Source organism: Myotis nattereri (assembly GCF_964212035.1).
Source record: "Myotis nattereri genome assembly, chromosome: 4".
Classification (NCBI taxonomy): Eukaryota; Metazoa; Chordata; class Mammalia; order Chiroptera; family Vespertilionidae; genus Myotis; species Myotis nattereri.
Window position 1 is genome coordinate 101,801,880 of NC_138079.1, and position 25,554 is coordinate 101,827,433.

At 37.7% G+C, this 25,554-nt stretch overlaps 1 protein-coding gene across 1 annotated transcript; it reads left to right on the plus strand.

Annotated features, from left to right (window-relative positions):
- Positions 1–306: 306 nt before the first annotated feature.
- Positions 307–25,105, plus strand: MEIOB (meiosis specific with OB-fold). Its single transcript, XM_081090533.1, has 13 exons — positions 307–378; positions 5,485–5,542; positions 7,887–8,018; positions 11,263–11,335; positions 13,795–13,990; positions 16,993–17,093; positions 18,004–18,056; positions 18,144–18,239; positions 18,968–19,069; positions 20,024–20,177; positions 22,623–22,806; positions 23,535–23,621; positions 24,714–25,105. The coding sequence occupies exons 1-13, from the start codon at positions 310–312 to the stop codon at positions 24,822–24,824; spliced, it is 1,416 nt and encodes a 471-aa protein (XP_080946659.1). The 5' UTR covers positions 307–309; the 3' UTR covers positions 24,825–25,105.
- Positions 25,106–25,554: the final 449 nt, after the last annotated feature.

The following is a 25,554-nucleotide window of genomic DNA, read 5'->3' on the forward strand; positions in this document are numbered from 1 at the left end:
CATCTGAAACTCTACATTTGAGAGTGCTCAAAAATTGTAAATTATACATATTTGGAGTGTAAATTTAAAAACTGAAGCATAACCTATACATTCAAAACTACAAAAGGACATTTTGGAACATGTATTTTACAGGTTGAATCTGTATTAACTTACATTTCACTGTTGTAATAAAACCTTTATTCTAAGAATGAGTAAACTATACAGTGCTTTTCTAAATAAATTCTTTTTTAATCTTGGAATTGTTTATAGTTTATTTCATTTATTTAATTTATGCACCTAAATTATGTTTTCTAAAATGCAGATAAAAGAATGGCAAACTTCTTTGCACTGAAGAACTTCACTGCACTCTCAGATCTGCATCCAAATATGGCCAATCTGGTAGGCTTCAATGATATAGTGGTTGTACTATAATGAAATTTTCTGTGGTAATATATTGATTCTTTTGATATATGCTTGTATAATTGACAAGCACATAGGTATTCATTGCATTTGTTTAACTGTTTTACATTAAGTACCCCTAAATGTTTTTGTATTTATGCCATCTAAATGAAAATTAGTATCTCTTTTGTCTCCAGAGTAGGAGATTGTATATATGACTAGTGATTGTTCAAAATGATCTGAAGCTTATTTTAATTATTTAATAACAACTCAAGTTTAGCATTGTACAATTAAAACATTTTTGTTCATAGATACAGAGGCAGAGCTGCCTCGAACAGACTGTCAAACTACAGCAGGAAGGCCGGGGAGGGTGGGAGGGCAGGAGGGGGGTGGGTAAGAGATCAACCGAAGGACTTGTATGCATGCATATAAGCATAACCAATGGACATAAGACACTGGGGGGTAGGGGAGGCCAGGGGATTGTCAAGGGTGGGGGGAAAAAAAAGGAGACATATGTAATACTCTTTGTAATACTTTAAGCAATTAAAAAAAAAGAGTGTTGAGAAAATAAAAAAATAAATAAAACATTTTTGTTCAACAGTATCTATTCTCTAATCAAGTTATCCAAGTTATAGACTTAAATACTTGCCATTATGCTGCTTTTATGACATAAAGATACACAACAGGTGAATTTCTGAAATGATTATGTGAAAATTCATTTTGGGGGGAAGGGTTATGGGGGAATTCAATAATTTCGAATATAACAAGACTCTTATTTATTTAAAGTAAAGCTAGGTAGAATCATTTTATAAGGTGAATTTATTGTAAAGCAATTATCACAGTCCCTTACCTTTCTTGCTCCTGAGCAGTCTGCTATTTACATTTGGCATTTGCAAATCTGATTTCTTAAAATAGGATAAATTTATATGTAACTTTAATAGTTTGCAATTCAAAATTTATTAATGTTAAAAATAATTATTGCTCTTATAGTTTTCTTGAATGATAAACTGTTTGCTAATTGCCTCTTTAGTTAGAAAGTTTTACTCAATATTTCCATTAGTTGTATTTTTCCAACAAAATTCAGTGAGATTTGAAAGCATATGGAATTTAAGAAATAATAGCAGTGTGTATAAATGTAATAAGACTAATTGCTCAACTAGGATATGGCAATCTTAAAAGCTTGAATGTAGCCAAAACCGGTTTGGCCCAATGGATAGAGTGTGGGCCTGCGGACTGAAGGGTCCCAGGTTTGATTCCGGTCAAGGGCATGTACCTGGGTTGCGGGCACATCCCCAATAGGAGATGTGCAGGAGGCAGGTGATTGATGTTTCTCTTTCATCGATGTTTCTAACTCTCTCTCTCCCTTCCTCTCTGTAAAAAATCAATAAAATATATTTAAAAAAAAAAAAAAAAAAAAGCTTGAATGTAGAGGAAGAACCAAGATGACGGCATAGGTAAACACCGGAAATTGCTGCCTCCCACAACAACTTCAAAAATACAACTAAAAGACGAAACGGACATCATCCAGAACCACAGGAAGGCTGGCTGAGTGGAAATTCTACAACTAGAAGGAGAGAGAACAGCGTACTGAGACTCAGAGGAGGTGCAGTGCAGGAGTAAAATACAGAGGTACAGAGGCACATGCGGAGAGGGCTGGTGGCTGAGGACACAGTTGTCTTTTTCAGTCAGGAGGGAGTCTCAAGCTCTGAGCTCCAATTCCAGGCAAGTCTCTCGGGACCCAGACTCATATGGGAGAAACTGGACTGTCTGGCATCGGTCGGAACTTGAGGGGAGCTTTCTCTCGGAGGTGCTTGCAGCGATTGCTGGGACACTGAGAAGCAGGGCCTCTGAGGGCAGGACTGAGAGCAGCCATAACTGCTCGCTGCACCCTGTTGATCCCCTGGGACCCCGCCCCGCCCAAGCCCTGCAAGGAGGCTTTTGCATATGAAAGGCCTGGCCCTTTGCAATCTGATAATTACCTAACAAACTGCAGCTGGCCCAAGGCCCCAGGGCAACTTGCATTGTGTCACAGCTGGCTCCTGCTGGGTAGCCTCAGGCAAAGGCTAGATTAGCACCTCCTTAGAGATCCAGGAGCCAGTGTGCCCAGTGGTCAAAGTGGGACCATCCAGATTGCAGCTCCTCGGATCCATAAAGGACACACTCAAGGGGCAGACTCAGTGAGCACCAAAGCCCCACTGAAGCAAGTCTTGCCCCAGAAGGGTGTCTTCAGCACAGAAGTTCTCCCACTGCAGACACAGCTGATTCTCACAGCCAATTGGCGTGGAGGTCAATCCCTCCCAGTGTTATCTACAACAATCAAGGCTTAACTACAACAAGACTGTGCACAAAGCCCACAAGGGGGTGCACCAAGAGTGTCTGCCTCAGGTAATTGGGGAGGCTGAGCCACTGGGCCCCATAGGACACCTAGCACAGAAAGCCACTCTATTGACACAGCGAAGCATAAAAAAATGCAGAGACAAAAAAGCAGGACACAAATGACAGAAATGGAGGAAAGCAAACTACTGGATATAGAGTTCAAAACCTCACTTTTAAGGTTTTTCAAGAATTTTCTAGAAACCTCCAATAAACTTAATGAGACCCTCAAAAAGTCTGGTGAGACCCTCGAGGTTGTGATAAAGGACCAACTAGAAATTAAGCATACACTAACTGAAATAAAGAATATTATACAGACTCCCAACAGCAGGCTAGAGGATGGCAAGAATCAAGTCAAAGATTTGAAATAGGAAGAAGCAAAAAACACCCAACTGGTAAAGCAAAATGAAAAAAGAATCCAAAAATACAAAGGTAGTGTAAGGAGCCTCTGGGACAGCTTCAAGCGTACCAACATCAGAATTATAGGGGTGCCAGAAAAAGAGAGAGGGCAAGATATTGAAAACCTATTTGAAGAAATAATGACAGAAAACTTCCCCTACCTGGTGAAAGAAATAGACTTACAAGTCCAGGAAGCACAGAGAACCCCAAACAAAAGGAATCCAAAGAGGACCACACCAAGACACATCATAATTAAAATGCCAAGAGCAAAAGACAAAGAGAGAATCTTAAAAGCAGCAAGAGAAAGACAGTCAGTTACCTACAAGGGAGTACCCATACAACTGTCAGCTGATTTCTCAACAGAAACTTTGTAGGCCAGAAGGGAGTGGCAAGAAATATTCAAAGTGATGAATACCAAGAACCTACAACCAAGATTGCTTTATCCAGCAAAGCTATCATTCAGAATTGAAGGTCAGATAAAGAGCTTCACAGATAAGAAAAAGCTAAAGGAGTTCATCACCACTAAACCAGTATTATATGAAATGCTGAAAGGTATCCTTTAAGAAGAGGAAGAAGAAAAAGGTAAAAATACAAACTATGAACAACAAATACACATCTATCAACAAGTAAATCTAAAAGTCAAGTGAATAAATAATCTGATGAACAGAATAAACTGGTGATTATAATAGAATCAGGGGCATAGAAAGGGAGTGGACTGACTATTCTTGGAGGTGGAAAGGGGTTTGGGGGTTGCGAGAAGAGACTGGACAAAAATTGTGCACCTATGGATGAGGACAGTGGGAGGGTGTGAGGGCAGAGGGTGTGGGGGGGAAATGGGTGGAGAGGAGCTATGGGGGGAAAAAAGAAGAACAACTGTAATAATCTGAACAATAAAGATTTAATTTAAAAAAATAAAATGAAAAAAAAGCTTGAGTGTATTTTATTTATTTTTAATATATTTTTATTGATTTCAGAGGAAGGGAAAGGGAGAGAGAGAAACATCAATGATAAGAGAGAATCATTGATTGGCTGCCTCTTGTACGTCCCACCCCTGCATGTGCCCTGACTGGGAATCAAACCATGACCTCCTAGTTCATAGGTGGACACTCAAACACTGAGCCACGCTGGCCAGGCTTGAATGTATTTTAAATGTAACAGGGTTATTATAAGGTTGAAATCAGTTGCTAGATTAATAATATAAATTTAGGTTTATCCTTTCAGAAAAATCTAATTTTTTTTATTTCTCAAAGCACTTTTTAAAAAAATATATTTTATTGATTTTTTACAGAGAGGAAGGGAGAGAGATAGTTAGAAACATCGATGAGAGAGAAACATCGATCAGCTGCCTCCTGCACATCTCCTTCTGGAGATGTGCCCACAACCCAGGTGTATGCCCTTGACTGGAATCGAACCTGGGACCTTTCAGCCCGCAGGCCAATGCTCTATCCACTGAGCCAAACCGGTTTCAGCTCAAAGCACTTTTTTAAAAAATATATTTTTATTGGTTTCAGAGAGGAAGGGAGAGGGAGAGAGAGAGAGAGAGAGAGAGAGAGAGAGAGAGAGAGAGAGAGAGAAATCAGTGATGAGAGAGAATCATTGATTGGCTGCCTCCTGAATGCCCCCCACTAGGGATCGAGCCCCACAACCCAGGCATATGCCCTTGACCAGAATCAAACCCGGAACCCTTTAGTCTGCAGGCCAATGCTCTATCCACTGAGCCAAACCGGCTAGGGCTCAAAGCACTTTATAATATTTAATTTTTCTTTGGTAGTCACTAAAGAGAACATTAAAAAGGTTAAAGAGATGTTAATATCTTTAAGGTTTAAGATCTAGGACTTTAGAGCTTAGATTTATTAGCAGCAATATACTACATGTTCTGTTGCAATCTAATTTATATTACTGTTCAGCATGTTTGGATTAAGAAGCTAAGCAATTTTATGTGGATTGTTAGAAAACCCTAAATAAAAGAAAGCTTTGAAGTCCATGGCAAATTAAATTGCATTATACATGTGCTTTGAATGAATTCAGTAAGGATTGATAGCATAGGGCAGTTACTGTACTCTACCTAGTGATTGAAAATAAAGTAGAAACATACTAAGTATTAAATGATTATATTTGTAATAGTAGTTAACTATGTTATTGCTTTGTACTATTCCTTGTGGAATTGAACATTTATGAACTTATTTTAGAAGTTTGTCTGGAATAAATACATTTAAGTGGTTCCTAGTAAAAAATGTTTGTTAGAGCCAGTAAAATATAACAAGTCCATGAAATTAAATTTACCGTCTACATCTGTGTTTAATATTTGTTTTCTGTAACCTTTTTGTTTTTCAGAAAATAATCGGTATAGTTATTGGGAAAACAGATGTCAAAGGCTTTCCAGACAGAAAAAGCTGAGTTTTAACAGTTTGCTTCACTTTTCATCAATTGTGGCTTATGACTACAACAAAATGTATTTAGTGATTAAATTTCTCATGCCTGTTTAACTCCTTAAGAGCAATGGCCGTGTTCTCTATTGTATGGTAAAGTACTCAATTTAAGGCTATGTGTGTGAGGACATTAAAATCATTTAAAAATATTTTTATTCATTTCTGAAAGGAAGGGAGAGGGAGGGAGGGAGGGAAGGAGGAAGAGAGAGAGAGAGAGAGAGAGAGAGAGAGAGAGAGAGAGAGAGAGAGAAAGAAACATTAATGATGAGAGAGAATCATTGATTGGCTGCCTCCTGCAACGCCCCACCCTAAGGATCAAGCCTGTACCGGGCATGAGCCCTGACCAGGAATTGAACCGTGACCTCCTGATTCATAGGTCAATGCTCAACCACTGAACCATGCTAAAACCATTTTTAATGATTTTATTTGATATTTCTCAAACACATATTTGAAAGCTTAGAGATAAAATGCCCAAGTAGATAGTTAAGTTGATCAACTTATTAATGTGTATCAATGTGTATTTATTGAGTACCTCTACTGTGTTAAACCCTGCATAAAGGTAACAAAGGGCAATTGTAGTCTCATATCCTCTTCAGATATCATAGTGTCTGAGAGTCTAGACTTATAGCTAGATTGACTGAGCTCATTTAGTCACTGAATAATCTGCAATGTGTCCTATATCCAGCTGTGAAATCGAGATAAATAGAGCTGGTGTGAGAATTAAATGTAAGGGTGTGTGACCCATAGTAACTATCACTTTCAGCCTAAGAGATACAGGTACACAGGTAAATCTCAAATAAGACAGAAAGTGATAAGAAAGAAGGTTTTGGAGCAGGGATATATCATGATAGAGTGGTGTTGAAGGAGAGAAGTATGGCAGCAGTAGCTACATATTTACTCCAACAACCAGATAATTCAGTGAAAAATACTCATCTTTCATTTAGTTAACTTTAGCTTTAGTGGTCCTTACTGAGTTGCTCGAACTGTGCAAGAGTGTTAGGACTATGGAAACATAATCCAAGATTAAAATTGGATTTTTAAAAACAACTCATCTTCAAACTTTTGTCGTTAACATGCAAAGTTACAATATAGAATGTCATATCTAGCAACTCATTACTATTAGCTTTAAAAGTGTCAATGGTGTTTATTAAAGGCTATCGTGTATTTCTATACAGCTTGAGGGAATTAGAGCTCTAGTAAGCCAGCCGATAATTTTGGAAGAAGACATTAATTTTGCTTGAATCATCTTAGTGATTGTGTTATTTGACTTATGGTAGAGTGATAGGCACCTTTATTTTTATTGTATTTCATGTAATATTCTGTTATTATTTTTGAGGTAAAAAACAAAGATGTCATCTCTCACCCATACTTGTTTGTGTCTTCACTTTACTTACTTAATTAGATCAGAATTACCATTTGAGTAATTTGAAAAAGTTTAAATACCTGTTTTCTAAGCTTTACAAGGGATAATTTAAAATACATGAATTATATAGGGGAATAAATGATGATGGAAAAATACATGAATTTTAAAAAGTCAATATTTAAATAGTAACTAAATTTACAACAATAAAATACCATTTTCACTTAGACTGAAGGTAGGGAACCACTTCTGTAGTGTTTGACTACTTTATATGATTATATGTACAGTATTCCTTTTTTGGAGAAAATGTGCTTATTGACTTTAAAAAACATTAAACATACAACATATATAATACATTTTCACTAAAAATCAAGCAGTACAGAAGGTCATAGAATTGAAAAGTAAAATTCTTCACTTAATCCCCAACTCTTCCCAGCCCAGGCCCCACCCCAAAGATAACACTAATTACAGTTCCGTAGATATCTATAATTTGTATATGTATGTTAGGTTGTGTTGTTTTTTTTAATTAGCAAAAGCAATAAAAAAATTTTTTAAAGATGTACTTGCTGACCTCTAGTGGTATCATTTAGTAGCACACATTTATTTGTTTTCAAATAATTTAGATTTGAATTTGACCTAGGTTAAAACAGTAATAGTAAGAGAGAAATGAAGGATCTAAGCTAATATCCGGATGATTCAAACCTATGTGTAATTTCCCTTCAAATATACAGGTAACTGGGAAAAGGGAACAGGGGTTAAGTAAGGTGATTATCTACTTTGGCAGCTTTGAAATTCATAAAAGCAAGTATAACTTATTACAGAATTTATATTTGAAATAATATTTTATACCATGTATTTGAGTATTATTATTATCATCAGAATGATATTTTTTCAAAAATATAATGGAACATTTCATTTGAAAAATAAAAACATTGGTTTTCCCTTAGATATTGGGTCAGAAAGGTACACTTTCAGTTTCACCATTCGTGATTCACCAACGCATTTTGTAAACGCAACATCCTGGGGCAATGAAGATTACATCAGATCACTTTCTGCCAGCTTTAGGGTTGGTGAGTGTGGTAAGTTGGCATTGACTCTTAAATTTTATTTATTATAGTATTATTCCTTTGTTATGGTTGTAGTAACTACTCTGAGGGAGTCAAAATACAATACAGTAGTTGCCCTTATATAGGGGGGCTAAGTTCCAAGACCCCCAGTGAATGGATACCTGAAAATGCAGATAGTACCAAACCATATACTATATGTATATGTGTGTGTGTGTATCCTATATAATAAAAGGCTAATATGCAAATCAACCAAACGGTGGAACAACCAGTCGAGGTGATGCACACTGACCATCAGGAGCAGACGTTCAATGCAGGAGCTGCCCCCTGGTGGTCAGTGTGCTCCCACAGGGGGAGTGCCACGCAGCCAGAAGCCCTTAGCTGGGCTCACAGCTGGTGAGCACAGCAGCAGTGGCGGGAACCTCTCCCACCTCTGCAGCAGCGCTAAGGATGTCTGATTGCCTGGGGAGCAGGCCTAAGACGGCAGTTGGACATCCCCCGAGGGTTCCTGGACTGCAAGAGGGCACAGGCCAGGCTGAGGGACCCCTGTGAGTGTGTGTGTATATATATATATATATATATATATAGTGTTTTTTCCTGTACACATAGACCTGTGATAAAATTTAACTTATAAATTAGGTACATAAGAGATGAACAATAACTAATAAAATAGAACAATTGCAACAATATACTGTAGTAAAATGTATGTAAATGTGGTCTCTGTATCTCAAAATATCTGATATTTTATCTGATCTGATCTGATAAAAGAGACAGCTACTAAATGACTAATTAGTAGGGAATGTGTGCAGCCTGGATACGAAGGGATCATTCACATTTCAGGAGGGATGGAGTGGGATGGCTGACCTCTAGTGGCTCGAGATTTCGTCATGCTATGCAGAACCACACACATTTTAAAGCTTATGAATTGTTTATTTCTGGAATTTTTCATTTAATATTTTCAAATTGTGGTTGATTGTAGGTAACTGAAACAGTGGAAAGTGAAACCATGAATAAGGGAGGACTACTGTAAGATACAATTCATAATTCTCAAGAACCTTATCAGACAAAAAGTCAAGATTTAAGAACATAATACAAGGCATTCAGCATTATTACTTGAAACATACAAATGTAATAGTCACATATTTTTACTCAGTAGCTTTATATCTGGTTTATTTCATATTTCAGTTTACATCAATCCCTATTGTTGCTAAAATAATTTAACATAATAGGGATGCTAAATAGATTTTGATAAAATAGATTTTAATTTTAATGGATTTTTGTTGTTAATCCTCATCCAAGGATATTTTTTCCATTGATTTTTAGAGAGAGTGGAAGGGAGGGAGTGAAGGGGAGAGAGAGATCAATTGGTTGCCTCTCACATGTGCCCTATGGATGGGGGGCATGGTGTGGGATTGAACCTACAACCCAGGTACCTGATCTTGACCTGGAATTTAACCTTCGACCCTTTGGTGTGAGGGCTGACACTCAAACCAGTAGCCACACTAGCCAGGGCAAATGTTTAATGGGTTTTAAGAAACTTTACTTTTAGTCTAAAATACCAAATCTTTTGCATCCTCTCCCCACCCTAATATCCCTCTGGTAGTACAGTGTAGTATAACAAAAAGAACAAGGACTTTGAAAGCACATAGATCCTAATTCCAACCATTATTCACACTTAATCTTGTTGGGCCTCCATTATGAATTAATATCTTACAGATTCTCATGAATGTTAAATGAGATAGTGTGCTTGTTATAAAGTGTAGAACTTAGTGCACTACAAGCAATAAGAACGCATATATTCCAGCTTTCTTTCATGGTAGAAAAAAGAAGGGGAAGGGTAATGCAGATAAACTACTACTCTCCAATATTGTAGTATGAAGCAGCCTAATCATATATTGCCTTGTATTATTAACTTTCAGGGTTGTATGTAGTATCTCTCTAACTGAATAATAGAGTAATTGAACATACGGAGTTGAAGGTAGAAAATATTGCAGACTTCACAGGGCCCAGTACAATTAGAAACATTCCTTGGATAAATGCCAGAACATTAGTTATACAGAGCTAAAGATATATTTTGGTATTAAAATATGTTATAGCCCTAGCCAGTTTGGCTTAGTGGATAGAGCATCGGCCTGCAGACTGAAGGGTCGCGGGTTTGATTCCAGTCAAGGGCACATGCTCGATCCCCAGTAGGGGGCATGCAGGAGGCAGCCAATCAGTGATTCTCTTTCATCATTGATGTTTCTATCTCTCTCTCTTCTTCTACCTTCCTCTCTGAAATCAAATTTTTTAAAAAGTGTGTGTGTGTGTGTGTGTGTGTGTGTGTGTGTAGTAACATGCTAATTAGACCAGACAGCCGAACGACCTTCCAGATGTCCTTCTGGATGACCTTCCAGATGAAGCCAGGGCTGTGAGGGCCAAGGCAAACCGCTTCGAACGTGAGGGCCAAACCCCTTGCACGAGTTTCATGCATCAAGCCTCTAGTATATACAGTATATGATATGTTATATGTTGATGGGGGTTGTGAAGTTGAATGAGATAGGGATTTTAAAAGTGTAAAGTCAATAATGATTATAAATTTAAACAGGATTTTAGTGTGGTAGAGTGAAAAGATTACAGATTTTTAAATCTGAACAATTCTAATTCTAGCTCTACTACTTTGTAGATATAAAACCTCAAGAAAGTTATTTAACCTTTGTGAGCTTCAATTTTTTCATTTGTAAAAAGGGAATGATTGTGTGAGTAATTAGCAAAATAGAACATAAAAAGGTCTAATATAGACCATGAGGAAATGGAAACTCTAAAATGTTAGCTGATAAGCTTATTAAGTTGTTTAACTCAAATCAGGACTCAGATTTTGCATTGCTCTTTCTGCCCCACTATTATTTTCCAAGAGCAACTGTGAATTTGATGAAGATCAATTAAGTGTTTATAGAACAGTATGCTGTAATCAAATCAAATATAGAAGAGCATGTTGTAATCAAATAAAATGCTCAGTGTAATTAATCGATAAAGTAATGTTAATGTGGGTCATATGTTGGGATTTAAACACAAAGCATAAGAAATATCATCTGGGGTCAGTTGATGATCATACCCCAGGATTCTTTTTCTCCCAGGGACACAAGAAAATGATTGGGAAGGATATTTAACACTAACTCAGAAATTAGAAATAACATTATAATGTTTATTATGTACACTTGTTTTTTTATTTAACCTGTTACTCTTTTATAATAGCATCATACTTTTCCCTCTGTTTTAGTGACAATTGAAAATCCCTTGATCCAAAGAAAGGAATTAGAAAGAGAAGAAAAATTCAGCCCTGCAACTCCTAGGTATTTAACACAGATATCAGTAAGCTTTGTGCTAGAATGATTATTATTAATGAGTTTTTGTGTGTCAAATAATAAATAAATGTTTATTTATTATTCTTAATTTTAATCCTCACCCGAGAATATATATTTTTATATTGATTTTAGAGAGGCGGGGGAAGGAGAGAGAGATTGACGTGAGAGAGAAACCTCGATCAGTTGCCTTTGTACATGCCCCAACAGGGGCAGAGGGGGAGGAGTGGGTTGGATCAAACCTGAAACCTGGGCATGTGCTCTGACCAGGAATCAAACCTGTGACCCTTGGTGATGCATGGGGATAATGCTTCAACCAACTGAGCCACAATGGTCAGGGCTCATAATGTTTATTATTATTATTTTTTTGTCCTCATCTGAGAATATATTTTCCATTGATTTTCTTAAGAGAGAGTAGAGGGAAGGAGTGGGGAGAGAGAGAGAGAAGAGAGAGACAGAAACATCAACATGAGAGAGACACAGGGCCAGGGGTCCAATCTGCAACTGAGGTGTGTGCCCTTGACCAACCAATAATTGACCCCGAGACCCTTCAATCCAAGGTCAGATGCTCCAACCACAGAGCCAAACTTGCCAGGGCCACAATGTTTATTTTTTATTATGAAATAATTTACTTTGATATAGGGTTACATGAAAAAATGACTTTGTTTTTAATACTTTGATTCTCATTCTTAGATTTTAAAAAATTTGACTCTAGTCACATTAAAGCTGAACAATTAGAAGAAAAGATAAATCTTGAAAGTCACATATGTATATTTTCATATCAAAGTATAACTCTACTCACATGCCTTAATATCTTAGTTCAAGTTCTCTGGAAGCAGAGCCTGGAGGAGGATTTTTATGCAAATGGTTTGTTGAAGGTGAGCTCTCAGGAGCAGCCTTGTAAGGAAAGGGGGGAGGGGGCGGGTGTGGGAAGCTGAGCAAAGAGGCAGGTTCAGGTGGAGCCCAGTCTCCCCCTGACTCACTTGCTCCTTCTCCTCTCTGAAGTGTCTGCTTGAATGTCACCTCCTTAGCCCTTTCCCATCTACTCTGTAGTAGCCCTTCCAGTTCGTTACTAGGACTTCTCCCTTTGCTTTTTGTTATCAAAACCCCAATCGCTATCTGAGATTATTTGATTAAATGCCATGTCTCCTCACACATGTGAACTCCATGAGATCAAAGGTCTTATCTATCTTCTTCACCCTCATGCCTAGACTGTGGTCTGGCAGGGAACAGGCTCACAATAAATATTTATGGAATGAATGAATGAATGAATAAATGAGTGGAGGGAAGAGCATTCTTAGAAGAGGGAACAAATATGAAACCTCCTGATATTTACCAGAACAGTGAATAGTAGGTTGAACCATATAAAAGTGGTGATGTTTGACTTTTTGGTCTAAAAATGTCAGTTTCACCCTAACCGGTTTGGCTCAGTGGATAGAGCGTCGGCCTGCCGACTGAAAGGTCCCAGGTTCGATTCCGGTCAAGGGCATGTACCTAGGTTGCGTGCACATCCTAGGGGGTATGCAGGAGGCAGCTGATTGATGTTTCTCTCTCATCGATGTTTCTAACTCTCTATCCCTCTCCCTTCCTCTCTGTAAAAAAATCAATAAAATATATTTAGAAAAATAAAATAAAAATGTCAGTTTCATAGCTAAATAGTCTGATATGGCTGATATAGGGCAAGGGCAGGAGAGAGGCAGGAGGAAAAGCTTGATAGAGAAGCAGAAACATTTCACAGACAGCTTTGCCCATTGTAACAACTTTATTCTTTGTTGATGGCTACACAAAAGGTCTTTGAGATGGGATATAATACACTGAAATTTGTGGATGAGGAAGATTACTTTGGCTACTTTAGGAGGATACTGTAGAGGGAGACAGGGCCAAAGTTTGGGTGAGAAGTAATGAGGTAAATACCTAAAGCATTAGTGGGGGAAAGGGCCTGCATTAGAGGGCTAGAAATTAACTCCAGGAAGGGGACTTAGGAGTTGATTGGCTGGAAGGGGAGTGACTCAATTCAAGTTCAGTTGTTAATATTGTGCATCTACTTGATACAGAGAACCACAGGAGTAAGTGAAGCACAGTCCTTGGTTTAAAATCTGTAGGCAGGGTGCTCAGTGTTATAGAGATACAAATAACAAACATGGAGTAGAGTGCTTTTATACCTTTATTTCACAGAGAAGGAAACTGAAGCTCAAGTTTCGGGTAAGGTCAGACAACTGGTATGCTTAGCACTCAGGTACAAATTGGTCCTCAAAACATTTTCTTAATGAAAATATATTTCAGACAAAAATATTTTACTACATTTTTAATGTTTCTATGAGTAAAATGTATACATTTTCTTAATCTAGTCTAAATTACAATAAAAATAATTTAACTGTGAACCTGGAAGTATTTTTCTATTTAAAAAAATCATTTAATAGTAACTTTTTGTGTGTGTGTTTACAATTTAGTGACTGTAAACTATTGCTCAGTGAAGATCATTCAACAGTAAAAGTTTGTTCCAGTTATGAAGTGGACACCAAGTTACTTTCTTTGATACACTTACCTGTTAAAGAATCTCGGGATTATTATTCATTGGGTGATATTGTTGCAAATGGACACAGTCTTGATGGGAGAATTATTAATGTGCTTGCAGCTGTGAAGTCGGTAAGTTTAAACCTCCACAATGTTCAATTTGGCAGGGAAGTTCTATCACTTAATTTGTGTTTGGAAAGTAGTAACTAGCTGGAGTAAATATTCCTCTGTATCTTGATCAGTAGTCAGTTGAATTAAGAAAATGATATCACTTCTCATTAAAAGTTAAGTAGCATTTTATATGTTAATGAATAGCAACATAAAATCGTATTTGAATGTTAAGTGCAGCACACACTTATAAATGATCCACTAACTATATGAGAGCCTTTTATACTTCGGTTAAAGATGCAAATGGACGCCAAAGCCGGTTTGGCTCAGTGGATGGAGCGTCGCCCTGCGGACTGAGGGGTCCCGGGTTTGGTTCCGGTCAGGGGCGTGTACCTGGGTTGCGGGCACATCCCCGGTGGGAGATGTGCAGGAGGCAGCTGATCGATGTTTCTCTCTCATCGATGTTTCTGGCTCTCTGGCTCTCTTCTTTCCTCTCTGTGGGAAATCAATAAAATATATTAAAAAAAAAAAAGATGCAAATGGAAAGGGTAAATTCATTGACTTGAAGATTTCAATGAAGTTACTTAAAGGGGTGTAAGTTGTATAAATCAAGGAATCAATTCTGGGCCTGTTTTCAGAGCTGTCCTGAGGTGGGAGAGGGAGTGAGAATAGCTGTAGTTGGGGCCTGGTGACCTACTGCACAGCATCATGTGGTGAAAAGCAGGGAAAGACAACACTGCATGGGGCTCTGGGAGTGTTTCGCCATTTGTTACATCAGAATCTCCCTCTTACTTAATTATTGCCCAAGTTTTGAACTCCCTTGGAAAGACTAGAGTCACTTGGCAGGGACTAAGAGGTGGACCTTAAAATTAAAGTCTCACAATGCCCTAGCCAGTTTGGCTCAGTGGATAGAGCGTCGGCCTGCGAACTGAAAGGTCCCAGGTTCGATTCCGGTCAAGGGCACATGCCCGGGTTGTAGGCTCAATCCCCAGTGGAGGGCTTGCAGGAGGCAGCCAACAATGATTCTCTCTCATCATTGATGTTTCTATCTCTCTCTCCCTCTTCCTTCCTCTCTGAAATCAATAAAAATATATTTGAAAAAAATAAAGTACACAAAGAAAATTAAAGGGACAAGATCAGTTTCTCTCAATGTATGGAATGATGGTAGTCAAAAGATACACACACAAAAAAGGAAATTGATTTAGGTACTTGTAGTTAATGTTGTTAGTAATTGCTAATTGCTTTTCCGTATTAAATGACTAACCAATAAGAGTGTCAACTATACTTGATGACAGGCCCTTGATGGAGAGGCATGTGCTTTTGTTCATCACTCTAGCTCCAGCCTAGCACAGTGCCAGCCACCCAGTGAGCACTCAGTATAATCCAGGATGGAGGAATCAACACCTTACATGACAATCGTGAAAAGTAGGAGAAATCACTTTCTCAGCAATCTAGATCCAATCTTACTTAAAGGCAGGATATGATCTCTCAGTTTCCCTCAATCCTATATAATGTCATTATATTACAACTTAGTAAGAATTTTCTAACATTCAGTATAAACATAAGTCAAAACCTGCAACAGCTTTTTCCATGTATCTCCCCCTACCTCCACCCTATGAGTCTGGTACCTTCTTCTATAGAATTACATTATTTTTTTTTTCACTGCCTTACTTCTCTCATTTTGCTTCCATCCCTCCTACATTTATTTTCTTCACATTTTAATTAACCTGTTCTCTCTTCCTTCTTACCTCTGCTTAGGTCTCTTTACTTTAAAACTCTTTTTTGTACAATTTTCTTTTTTGTACAAGAGGCCTGTTGTGATATGGCAGGCCTCCTTCATACTCTGGCTGTCCTTTCCTCCAACTTTCTTTCTGGATACTGCTCTTCTGCTGGTAGCTGTGAGTCTTTCTTCAGCTCCTTCCCATGGAGCTCAGCCCTGCTAATAGATGCAGTGGTGACAGTGGCTTAGGGTGCAGTCAGTTGTTAGTCTGTTCTTGGGACCTTGCTATGTGACTGTCAGAGGTGTCTGCTGTTCCATATGAGAACCCCTGGGCCTCTGACAGAAGGGTCCCTGAGTTCACCTTCATTTTTAAGATGGAAATGAGGGATGTATGGGAAAGTGCTTTGACATAGTGTGGATTGAATCAGATTGTCAAAGCACTTTCCCATACATCCCTCATTTGGTCCTCACCACATTGTCCTTATAAAGGCACAAAGGAAGTATTGATATTCATAGCTGTACTAGAAAGATGAGGACACTGAGACTCAGAGAGACTGAGTTAATTTAGTGACATATTCTGTGCCAGGCCCTGTACTAAGCCAGGGGGATACACAGATGTTGAAAATATACTTTCTATCCTCAATGAGCCTAGATAGATGCCACCCATGGGCTTGTCATGGAACATTTGTCCTGTTATGTTGAAAAGACCCCAAAATCTTAACTTAAAATACATATATTTGTACTTCTCTTCAAACTGTGTAACTAACAACATCAGTTAAATACACCTAGCTTAGAGATAGATGCTTTTAAATCATCTATATAATTCTATATAATAAAAGCCTAAGCGATCAATATGGCGGAACGACCAGAACGACTGGTCGCTATGATGTGCACTGACCACCAGGGGGCAGACGCTCAACGCAGGAGCTGCCCCCTGATGGTCAGCGCACTCCCACAGGGGGAGCCCTGCTCAGCCAGAAGCCAGGCTCATGGCTGGCGAGCGCAGCTGCAGTGGCGGGAGCCTCTCCCGCCTCCGTGGCAGCGCTAAGGAGCAGTGAGCCAAGCTGTAAGGAATAGCGAGCAGGCAGGCAGAAGGAGCAAGGGGTCCTGGACTGATCCCTCCGAGGAGTCCTGGACTGCGAATTTCATGCACTGGGCCTCTAGTTAAATATATATTAGTGATTCTTGTATTTTGATGTTTCTTACTTGCTGTTTAAAGGATAAACATTTGAGTATTTCCATCAACAAATATTTAGGTACCTCTACTATTATAGATGAAGAATAATGATTTCCTTCAATTTCTAAGGTTGGAGAGCCAAAATACTTTACAACATCAGACCGAAGAAAAGGCCAGAGGTGTGAAGTTAAACTCTATGATGAGATGGAGTCTTCTTTTGCAATGATATGGTAACCTCCCATATCTGTTCCAAAATGTGAAATCCCTAGTATTATCAAGACAGAACATTTTTATTTTATCAAAAATATGATGGATTTAATCAGGAGAGGAATAATGATAGGAGAGAAATGATATTTTAAAAATAAAACTCACTCTTGTATTTTGACTTATTACAGTCTGTCCTAAAGATTTACCTTAAAATGAGATCTTTAGATTACATGGGATTATTTAGATGGACTCACTGGACTAGTGTATTTTTGCACTGCCTTTTATTAAAAATTGTGATTTATTAGGTCCCATTGATAATGAACATGCCAGATTTTCCATAATTTCTTGGGTAGTACCCTGGAGCCAGACCATGGAAAGATGATAGAAAAGCAAGTGTTATCATAGGCTTGTTTCTGTGGGGTGCCTGGTGTGGGGATGTGGGGTAGGACTACATTCTGAGTACTGTAGGGTATTAGATGACATTGTTTAGACTCCAGATACCTGGATACCAAAAGGTGCTAAAGGTGAAATGAGCCTTCAATCCATCAAGTGCCCTGAGCAGATTATCTACTAATCCCCTCCCTTAGAGTCTGAAAGAGTGTCTTTAAAGTCTTTAGACTTGTAGTCACTCAGTTCCAAGTAGCCAGGAGTGACCTGAGTGATGGGAAAAGAAAGAATTGATGGAGCAGAAGTTGTTAAAGATTAATGGTATTGGAGGAATGATTGATCATGTAGCTGTTAAATGCTCTGTGAAATAGACAGTATAACTCCGCAAAATGCAGGAGAAACCAACATCTTTAACTTGTGCCTTTGACCACATGGGGAATGGGTCACCCCAGCCCTAAGATTTTTTTTTGTTTTTGTAAATAATGTTTACTGCCAGTTTTTTTCTAATATAGTCAATTTTTATCACTTTTTTTTTAAAATGTGCAGTTGGGATAATGAATCCATTCTACTTGCACAGAGCTGGGTGCCACGAGAAACAGGTATCATACTGCAATGATTGTGTTTAATATTTGTCATTTTTTATCCCCCCCATGTAATAATTTAAAAATGGCTTTTTCCCCAAACAGTAATATTTGCCTCAGATGTAAGAATAAATTTTGACAAATTTCGAAACTGCATGACAGCAACTGTAATCTCAAAAACCATTATTACAACTAATCCAGGTAAAAAGTTATCTGAAATTTTTTATCCCTTTGAAAATGACTGTATCACATATTCCAATATTTGTGTATTTAAGAATGAAAACAAAGCTTAGATTTCATTTGAATTAAAAATGAAAGATTGTTTTATATGACTTTTTAAAATTATCTTGCTCCCTTACCCCCTCTAAAACTTCCCCTTGCCCCCACCTTTATATGACTTTTTGTTGTTGTTGTTCACCTCACCTAAGGATATTTTTCCATTGATTTTTAGAGAGAGTAGAAGGGAGGGGGAGAGACAGAGAAAGAGAAACATCGATTGGTTGCCTCCCACACACTTCCAGAATGGGATTGTTTTAACAAAGGTCTATTTGTATACTTCCCTTAGTTATGTACTCCCCTTTCCATTTTTTTTATTTTATTCCCTTTTGTTATTAAAATGGGCAAAGGTTAAAAATAATTTTGGATCTTTTACAGTTATTTAAAAAGTAATCAGTTATGCCCTAGCTGGTTTGGCTCAGTGGATAGAGCGTTAGCCTGAGGACTGAAGGGTCCCGGGTTCGATTCTGGTCAAGGGCACATGCCTGGGTTGCAGGCTCCATCCCCAGTAGGGGTCATGCAGAAGCAGCCAATCAATGAGTCTCATCATTGATGTTTCTCTCTCTATCTCCCTCTCCCTTCCTCTCTGAAATAAAAAAAACAACAACAAGTAATCAGTTTGATTTTTAATTATTATGCATTTTCAATTTAAGAGACACCAGAAGCTAACATTTTATTGAATTTTATAAGAGGAAATAAAGAAACAAATCCTCAGGATGATGCAATTGACAGTTATTTGGAAGAATCTATAAATTGTAAGTGACCTTTAAATATTATTTGAATTTTTAAAGGGCCAAAATTGGGGCCTATAAAGTTTTGTTTGACATAGTGAAAGATCCTATATTCTGATTCTGTAACTGCTATATTTCAACTTTTTAAAGTAGTTTAGCTAGGGGACTGTCTAGGGCGGGGTGATAAAATGGACACATATGTAATACCCTTTGTAATACTTTAAGCAATAAAAAAAAAAATTGTCCAAAAAAAAAAAAGTAGTTTAAAACTCTTGGAGCTTTCTATAATCTTTTGCCAATCTGATGAAAGCTAAAATAAATGAGTTGACTATGGGTTTTTTTGGTCATTGATTTTTAAGAATTCTTTAGATATTCTTTTGTCTTTTGCCATCATCTCCCACTGTGTAGCTTGCCTTTTCACTCTTCTAATGGCATCTTCTGATAATCATAAATTCTTCATTTTATTTTTTTATTTTTAATTTTTTAAATTGTTTTATTGCTTAAAGTATTACAAAGAGTATTACATATGTCTCCTTTTTTTTTCCCGCCCTTGACAATCCCCTGGCCTCTCCTACCCCCCAGTGTCTTATGTCCATTGGTTTTGCTTATATGCATGCATACAAGTCCTTCGGTTGATCTCTTACCCCCCCACCCTGCCCCCCAACCCTCCCCGACCTTCCCGCTGTAGTTTGACAGTCTGTTCGAGGCAGCTCTGCCTCTGTATCTATTATTGTTCATAAATTCTTCATTTTAATAAGCATTAATTTCTCATTCTTTCCCATTTTTAGTGCTTTTTTTGCTTTCCCCCCATTTATATTAATAAGTTGTAATATAGCAAGTATAATAATTGTTCTGTTACTTAACTGAAGCTTCTACATGTTCTCATTTGAACTTTGTAGCTTTTCTATTTGGATATAATTCTTTGTAATTCTTAGAATATGTATAGAGAGAGCTATAATAACTTCTTTTTATTTTTAGTAAATACGATAGTTGATGTCTATACAGTTAAACAATTAAAGGTAAAAGCTTTGAAGAATGAAGGAAAAGATGATCCTTTTTATGGCATTCTTTATGCTTACATTTCTACACTGAACATTGATGGTGAAACTACAAAAGTAGTTCGAAATAGATGGTAAGTAGCCAAATTATTTTTAGCAAATTCATTCTTGTAAGAAATAAAAAACAATTATTGTTAATAAACTTTTAAGTTCTATAAAAGTTTAACTATACTTGGGCATCACCGTGGTTATACATTTGAGGGAAATGTATAAGTAAGTAATGTATACTGAAGTTTCCATGGCAAGTTATTTAGATTTAAAGATTTTAATTGTCTTTTAAAGGAAATTTTAAATTAAAAGGCAATTATATCTGTAGTCCTAAACTGTAATGATATGATACTGCCAGAAACTTTTAACTAGAATGACAAATTGTTGTTTTATAATGTATTAGAAAATTATTTTGGTTGCCACATTCTATAGCAAGTGACAGTATTTAAAAAAATAGATTTTTGTTGATTTCAGAAAGGAAGGGAGAGGGAGAGAGAGATAGGAACATTTGTTGATTTCAGAAAGGAAGGGAGAGGGAGAGAGAGAACCATTGATAGGTTGCCTCCTGCATGCCCCACACTGGGGATTGAGCCCCATCCTGGACATGTGTCCTGACTGGGAATTGAACCATGACCTCCTGGTTCATAGGTCGATGCTCAATCACTGAGCCACACTGGCTGGGCAAGTGACTGCATTTAAAAAAATTATTTTCAACTGCATGATGAATGATTTCTAACCACTCATAGGTCAATATCTATTGCATAGAAAAGGAAACCCCAGAAGAATTAATAATCTTATCCAAAAGATAGTTGGCAAGAAATGTCTAAAATGTTATTGTGAAAATCTCCCTATGGGCTTTTGTAATAGAAATTTTTATGGAGATAGTTCTAGGTTAACATGGAGTTTTAAGAAATAATATGGAAAGAGTCCATGTGCACTTTGACCAATTTCCTCCAATGTATCACATCATAGCCAGGATATTTACATTAATTCCATCCACTCATTTTAAATATATTTTTATTGACTTCAGAGAGGAAGGGGGAGGGAGAGAGAGATAGAAACATCAGTGATGAGATATATTCATCAATTGGGTACCTCCTGCATGCCCCCACCTCCTCCACTGGGAATCCAGCCAAAACCCAGGTATGTACCCTGACTGGGAATCAAATGGTGACCTCCTGGTTCATAGGTTGATGTTCAACCACTGAGCCACACCGGCTGGACTCAATCCACTTATTCAAATTTCCCCAGATTGACATGCAGTCATTTGTGTGCACATGTGTACATTAAGTTCTATATAGTTTTATCACATGTATAGGTTTGTTTGCCTATGACCACAGTCAAGATATTGACCTATGGATTTTTTTTTTTAATCCTCACCCAAGGGTATGTTTTTATGGATTTTTTAGAGGGAGAGGAAGAGAGAGAGAGAGAGAGAGAGAGAGAGAGAGAGAGAGAGAGAGAGACATCGAGACATCGAGACATCGAGACATCTATGTAGGAGAGAAACCATGATCGGTTGCCTCCCGTACATGACCTGACATGGGATCAAACCAACAACCTTGGTGTATGGGGAGGATGCTCTAACCAACTGAGCTACCTGGCCAGGGCAGTTGACCTATGGATTTTTAAAACACTTTATGATTTTGTATTGAAGTTGAAAAAAATTAATGTGGAGGCTATTGTGTAAGGCAGTTATTTTTTGAAAAACATTTTTCACAAATTTAAATAATTTTTGTCTCATTTTTTCCTACAGCTTTAGTATTGATATGTGAAGAAAAGCATCTAACATTTACTTTAAATGTGATCTGTGGCTAGATAAGAAACCACTATCTTCAGATCACTCTCTTTTCTTGAGAAATTTGAATTAGTCCTTTCCAAATTGGCTAAAGTAAGACCTGCTTCAAAAATATGGAATAGCATGTAATTACCACTTAAAAGAGAGGTGAATGTGTCACGAGTAGTAATAATAGCATTTAGGGTGTGAACTTGCCCAACCCTACGGTTTTTCTGTAGGTGTACAGAAGACCTAATAAGTACCATCAAGTGAGCATTTGTGGAACCTAGGCTTTCTAGTCACAAGACACCATTCCTGCCCTTAGAACACAGCCGCAGGGATGTAAGATGGACATGCCTGCAATAACAAGGAATAGGATGTGACAGGATATAGTCAGTGCTGAAGTATAAATTCTGCAGCTGTTCAGAGAAGGGAAGGAGTTAAGGCTTGGGCGGGGGGTGGGGGAGGGGGGGGCAAGAAAGGAAGGCCCTAGTAGGGGCAGGACCAGCATGGGGGAAGGTAGGAAGCAAGACAATGAGCTTATCCCAGTTTCAGATGAATCACAAATACTAAAAAAGACAGAACACATGTGGAATTATTCCTTGTAATTTTATGTTTGTCTTGTATCCTGCGCAGTGCTGAGCACTCTGAAATTACTTACTCTGATTTAGACTTTTAAGTGATAATTCTGCTGGAAACCAGATTTGTTACTTAGGGCCTTCACATTTTATCATTGTCCTTCCTTTCTTTTCAGTTCAAGCTGTGGTTACATTGTAAATGAAGCATCCAGCATTTGTACAACTTGCAACAAAGATTCTTCGAAGTTTAAATCCGTTTTTCTCAGCTTTGATATGCTAATTGATCTTACTGATCACACAGGTACCCTCCATTCCTGTAGTCTCACAGGAAATGTTGCTGAGGAGACTTTGGGCTGCACGGTAAATAGCAAAAAAGAAACCATGTTTGGAAATATGTCCAAATTGGATTTTCTTCCTCTAAAATATAGCTTATTTTGGTGAACATTTGATAGCAATTAATTTATTAATAAAGAGGTCTGTGAAAAATCAATCTTGATTTAAATATACATTGCTTTCTTTAATGAAAAAATAAGTACATATTGTATATTGAAATCATAGCTAATATTATTAGGAATAATGACAGAGACCCTTGTTTATTCTCAGTGGAGAATAAACAAGACATTTATATAGTCAAATAAAAATGGGTAAAACAACACATTGAAGATGTCAATCAGTTATGCAGAAGGAGGGTTTGGCAATATTTCACACACTCAGCTGTAGAAAGTCAGCCACGAATGTTCCCCATCTGCCGCTGTAGGACAGCAGCAGCAGATACTTAGTAGATTGTACACTTGATGATAAGCACTTGTTTCTTCTGTTAAAACCAGCTCCTGAAGTTTACCATTAAACCTCAGTTCCAAGTGATTTCCAGTTTGTCAAGGGGAGTTTTCTGTGCTAACCCACCCAATTAGCTGCAGAGATTTAATTTAGAGTAGATATCTGACCTTATCTCCTCCATCAAGAGAATTGAGCTGTAATTACTGTGAATACAATTCCACTTCTAATGAGAAAATTGATGTTTCACCTTGTTAAGATGAGTTATCTATATAAACTTTGGAAATACTTGTTGGATTTATTTTTTAAATCAGGTAAATGAGTTTCTTGCAATGACGGATGAACAGAAAACAGCATTGAAGTGGCAATTTCTTTTGGAAAGAAGCAAGATTTATTTAGAAGTGAGTATATTTTACAGTACTATATTGTTCTATATATTCAAACAAAAGAAAATCCTAGAGTTTGACCAAATAAATAATTTCTTATTTTAATGATGCCCAATTCCCAAATGTGCAGAAGGATTTGGCTACTGTAGAAACAATGGAAGTAATCAGGTTTTTTCATATAACATAAAGTAGTTACAATGACACCAAATAAATAGGTCAACAAAGAAAATACCCAGTAATGTTAACTCCAAGATTAGGCACCTGGCTTTAGAGTCAAGATGGGTCTGCCCCACCCACAAAACCTACATGGCAATCTCCTCACTTCAGTGAGCGGGATATAATAGCGTATGGTTAAACGCTTAGATGCTGGATGAGAAAGACTCAAGTAAGAATTCCAATTCTACCATTCCTCAGCTGGTGTGACCTGGGGAGATTAATTAACTTCTCTAAGCCTCTAAAATTCTGTAATCCTAAAACTCGAGCAGACTTCTGAAGCACCAATAACACTGCAGTGTTGGAGGTTCATAGAATCTTTGTGTTAAATGTGTAAAGGAAAGTGAGCCTTGTTTTGCAAATGAGGAAAATGGGACCAAGAAATGTTGCCACTAGCCCCAAGTCACAGGTGAGATAGGGCTGCTGCCTACATTATTACTCTCCTCCCATCATTCTCAAATGTTTTCTCCTTTACACTCTTAACAGTTTTGAAGCACCGGGTCTCTAGTTATTAATAAATTTCATCATTATATTCCTGTAGGCTAACAGATTATGTTACTACTCCAGGTTAATGTCGACCACAACTGGTAGCTTAAATGTATTTTAAGCCCTATTTTTCTATGTGTTGGATTTGAAATCCCAACTTTCCTACCAAAGAGAAATGTCATGAAAAAAAATGACATGGATTTTTACAAAAGCCAGATCTGTAATTTCTCTACTGAACTCTGCCTGAGATTTGAACTCTTTTGTCTTAGAACTTGAATCGACATGTTAACAGCTGTAAGCAAAACTCATTGCGGTTCTCTATTGCACTCTCTGTTGTGGTAATTGGTTTTCAACTTTATATACACGGTAGTCTTTAAAACTAACTTTCTCTCTCTTTTCTCCCTACAGGTTTTTTTATCAGACAGAGCAAGGGGTAGATTGAGAATTAGTGTGATCTCATGTAAGCTTGCAGATCCTGTTGAGGCATGTAGGAACTTGTCTGGACAAGGAAATATTTAAATCAGATATCACTATAAACTCTGGAAAAGAATATGAGTTTTAACTCCCCTTAATGTGGAAGATGAGTTGAAAATTATGGATAAAATGTACTTTGTTCAAATGTGGTAAAAATGTTTCTATAAATAGTTGTTTCCTCCTGGAGTTTGTTTGGGGGTAAATCTTAAATATCTGTCTCACCTGAGCTCAATTCTTAGAAGGCCATTTCTACCAGCTTGGCCTTCTCTCTTCCCAAGTTGGAAAATGTTTGCATGAGTAATAAACAAATTTAATCTTTCCCTCAGATTGATTTCTTTTCTTAAGCCCCTTTCCTCCTTATTTTATTTCCCTGAGAAAGATCAGAACCTCTAAAAACAACTTACCTAAAGTTTGCCAATGGCTCAATCTGCTTTCCTGGAGCTGCAAGGGCCCAGATGAGGGGCCCGGTGGGAACAGCAGAAGTCTGTGGGCAATGTTGTGCAACTGCTTGAAACACCATGGAGCTTTGCAAATCCCCTGCCTGCTCTGATGATACATTGGTGCTACCCAATGCTTGTGAAGGCTTGCTGACTCAGGGTTGACATGAGTCTAAAATCAACTGTGGGGAGACTGACTGAAAAAGTTATATGAGTGATGCCTTGTCCCATGCCCATCACTTAGAAGGGTGGGAGGCCTGCTTGAATAGAAGGACAACAGCCTCCCTTCTACCTCAGTCATCCTTGTAGGAGCCCCAAGCACTCTCCTCAGCACCATA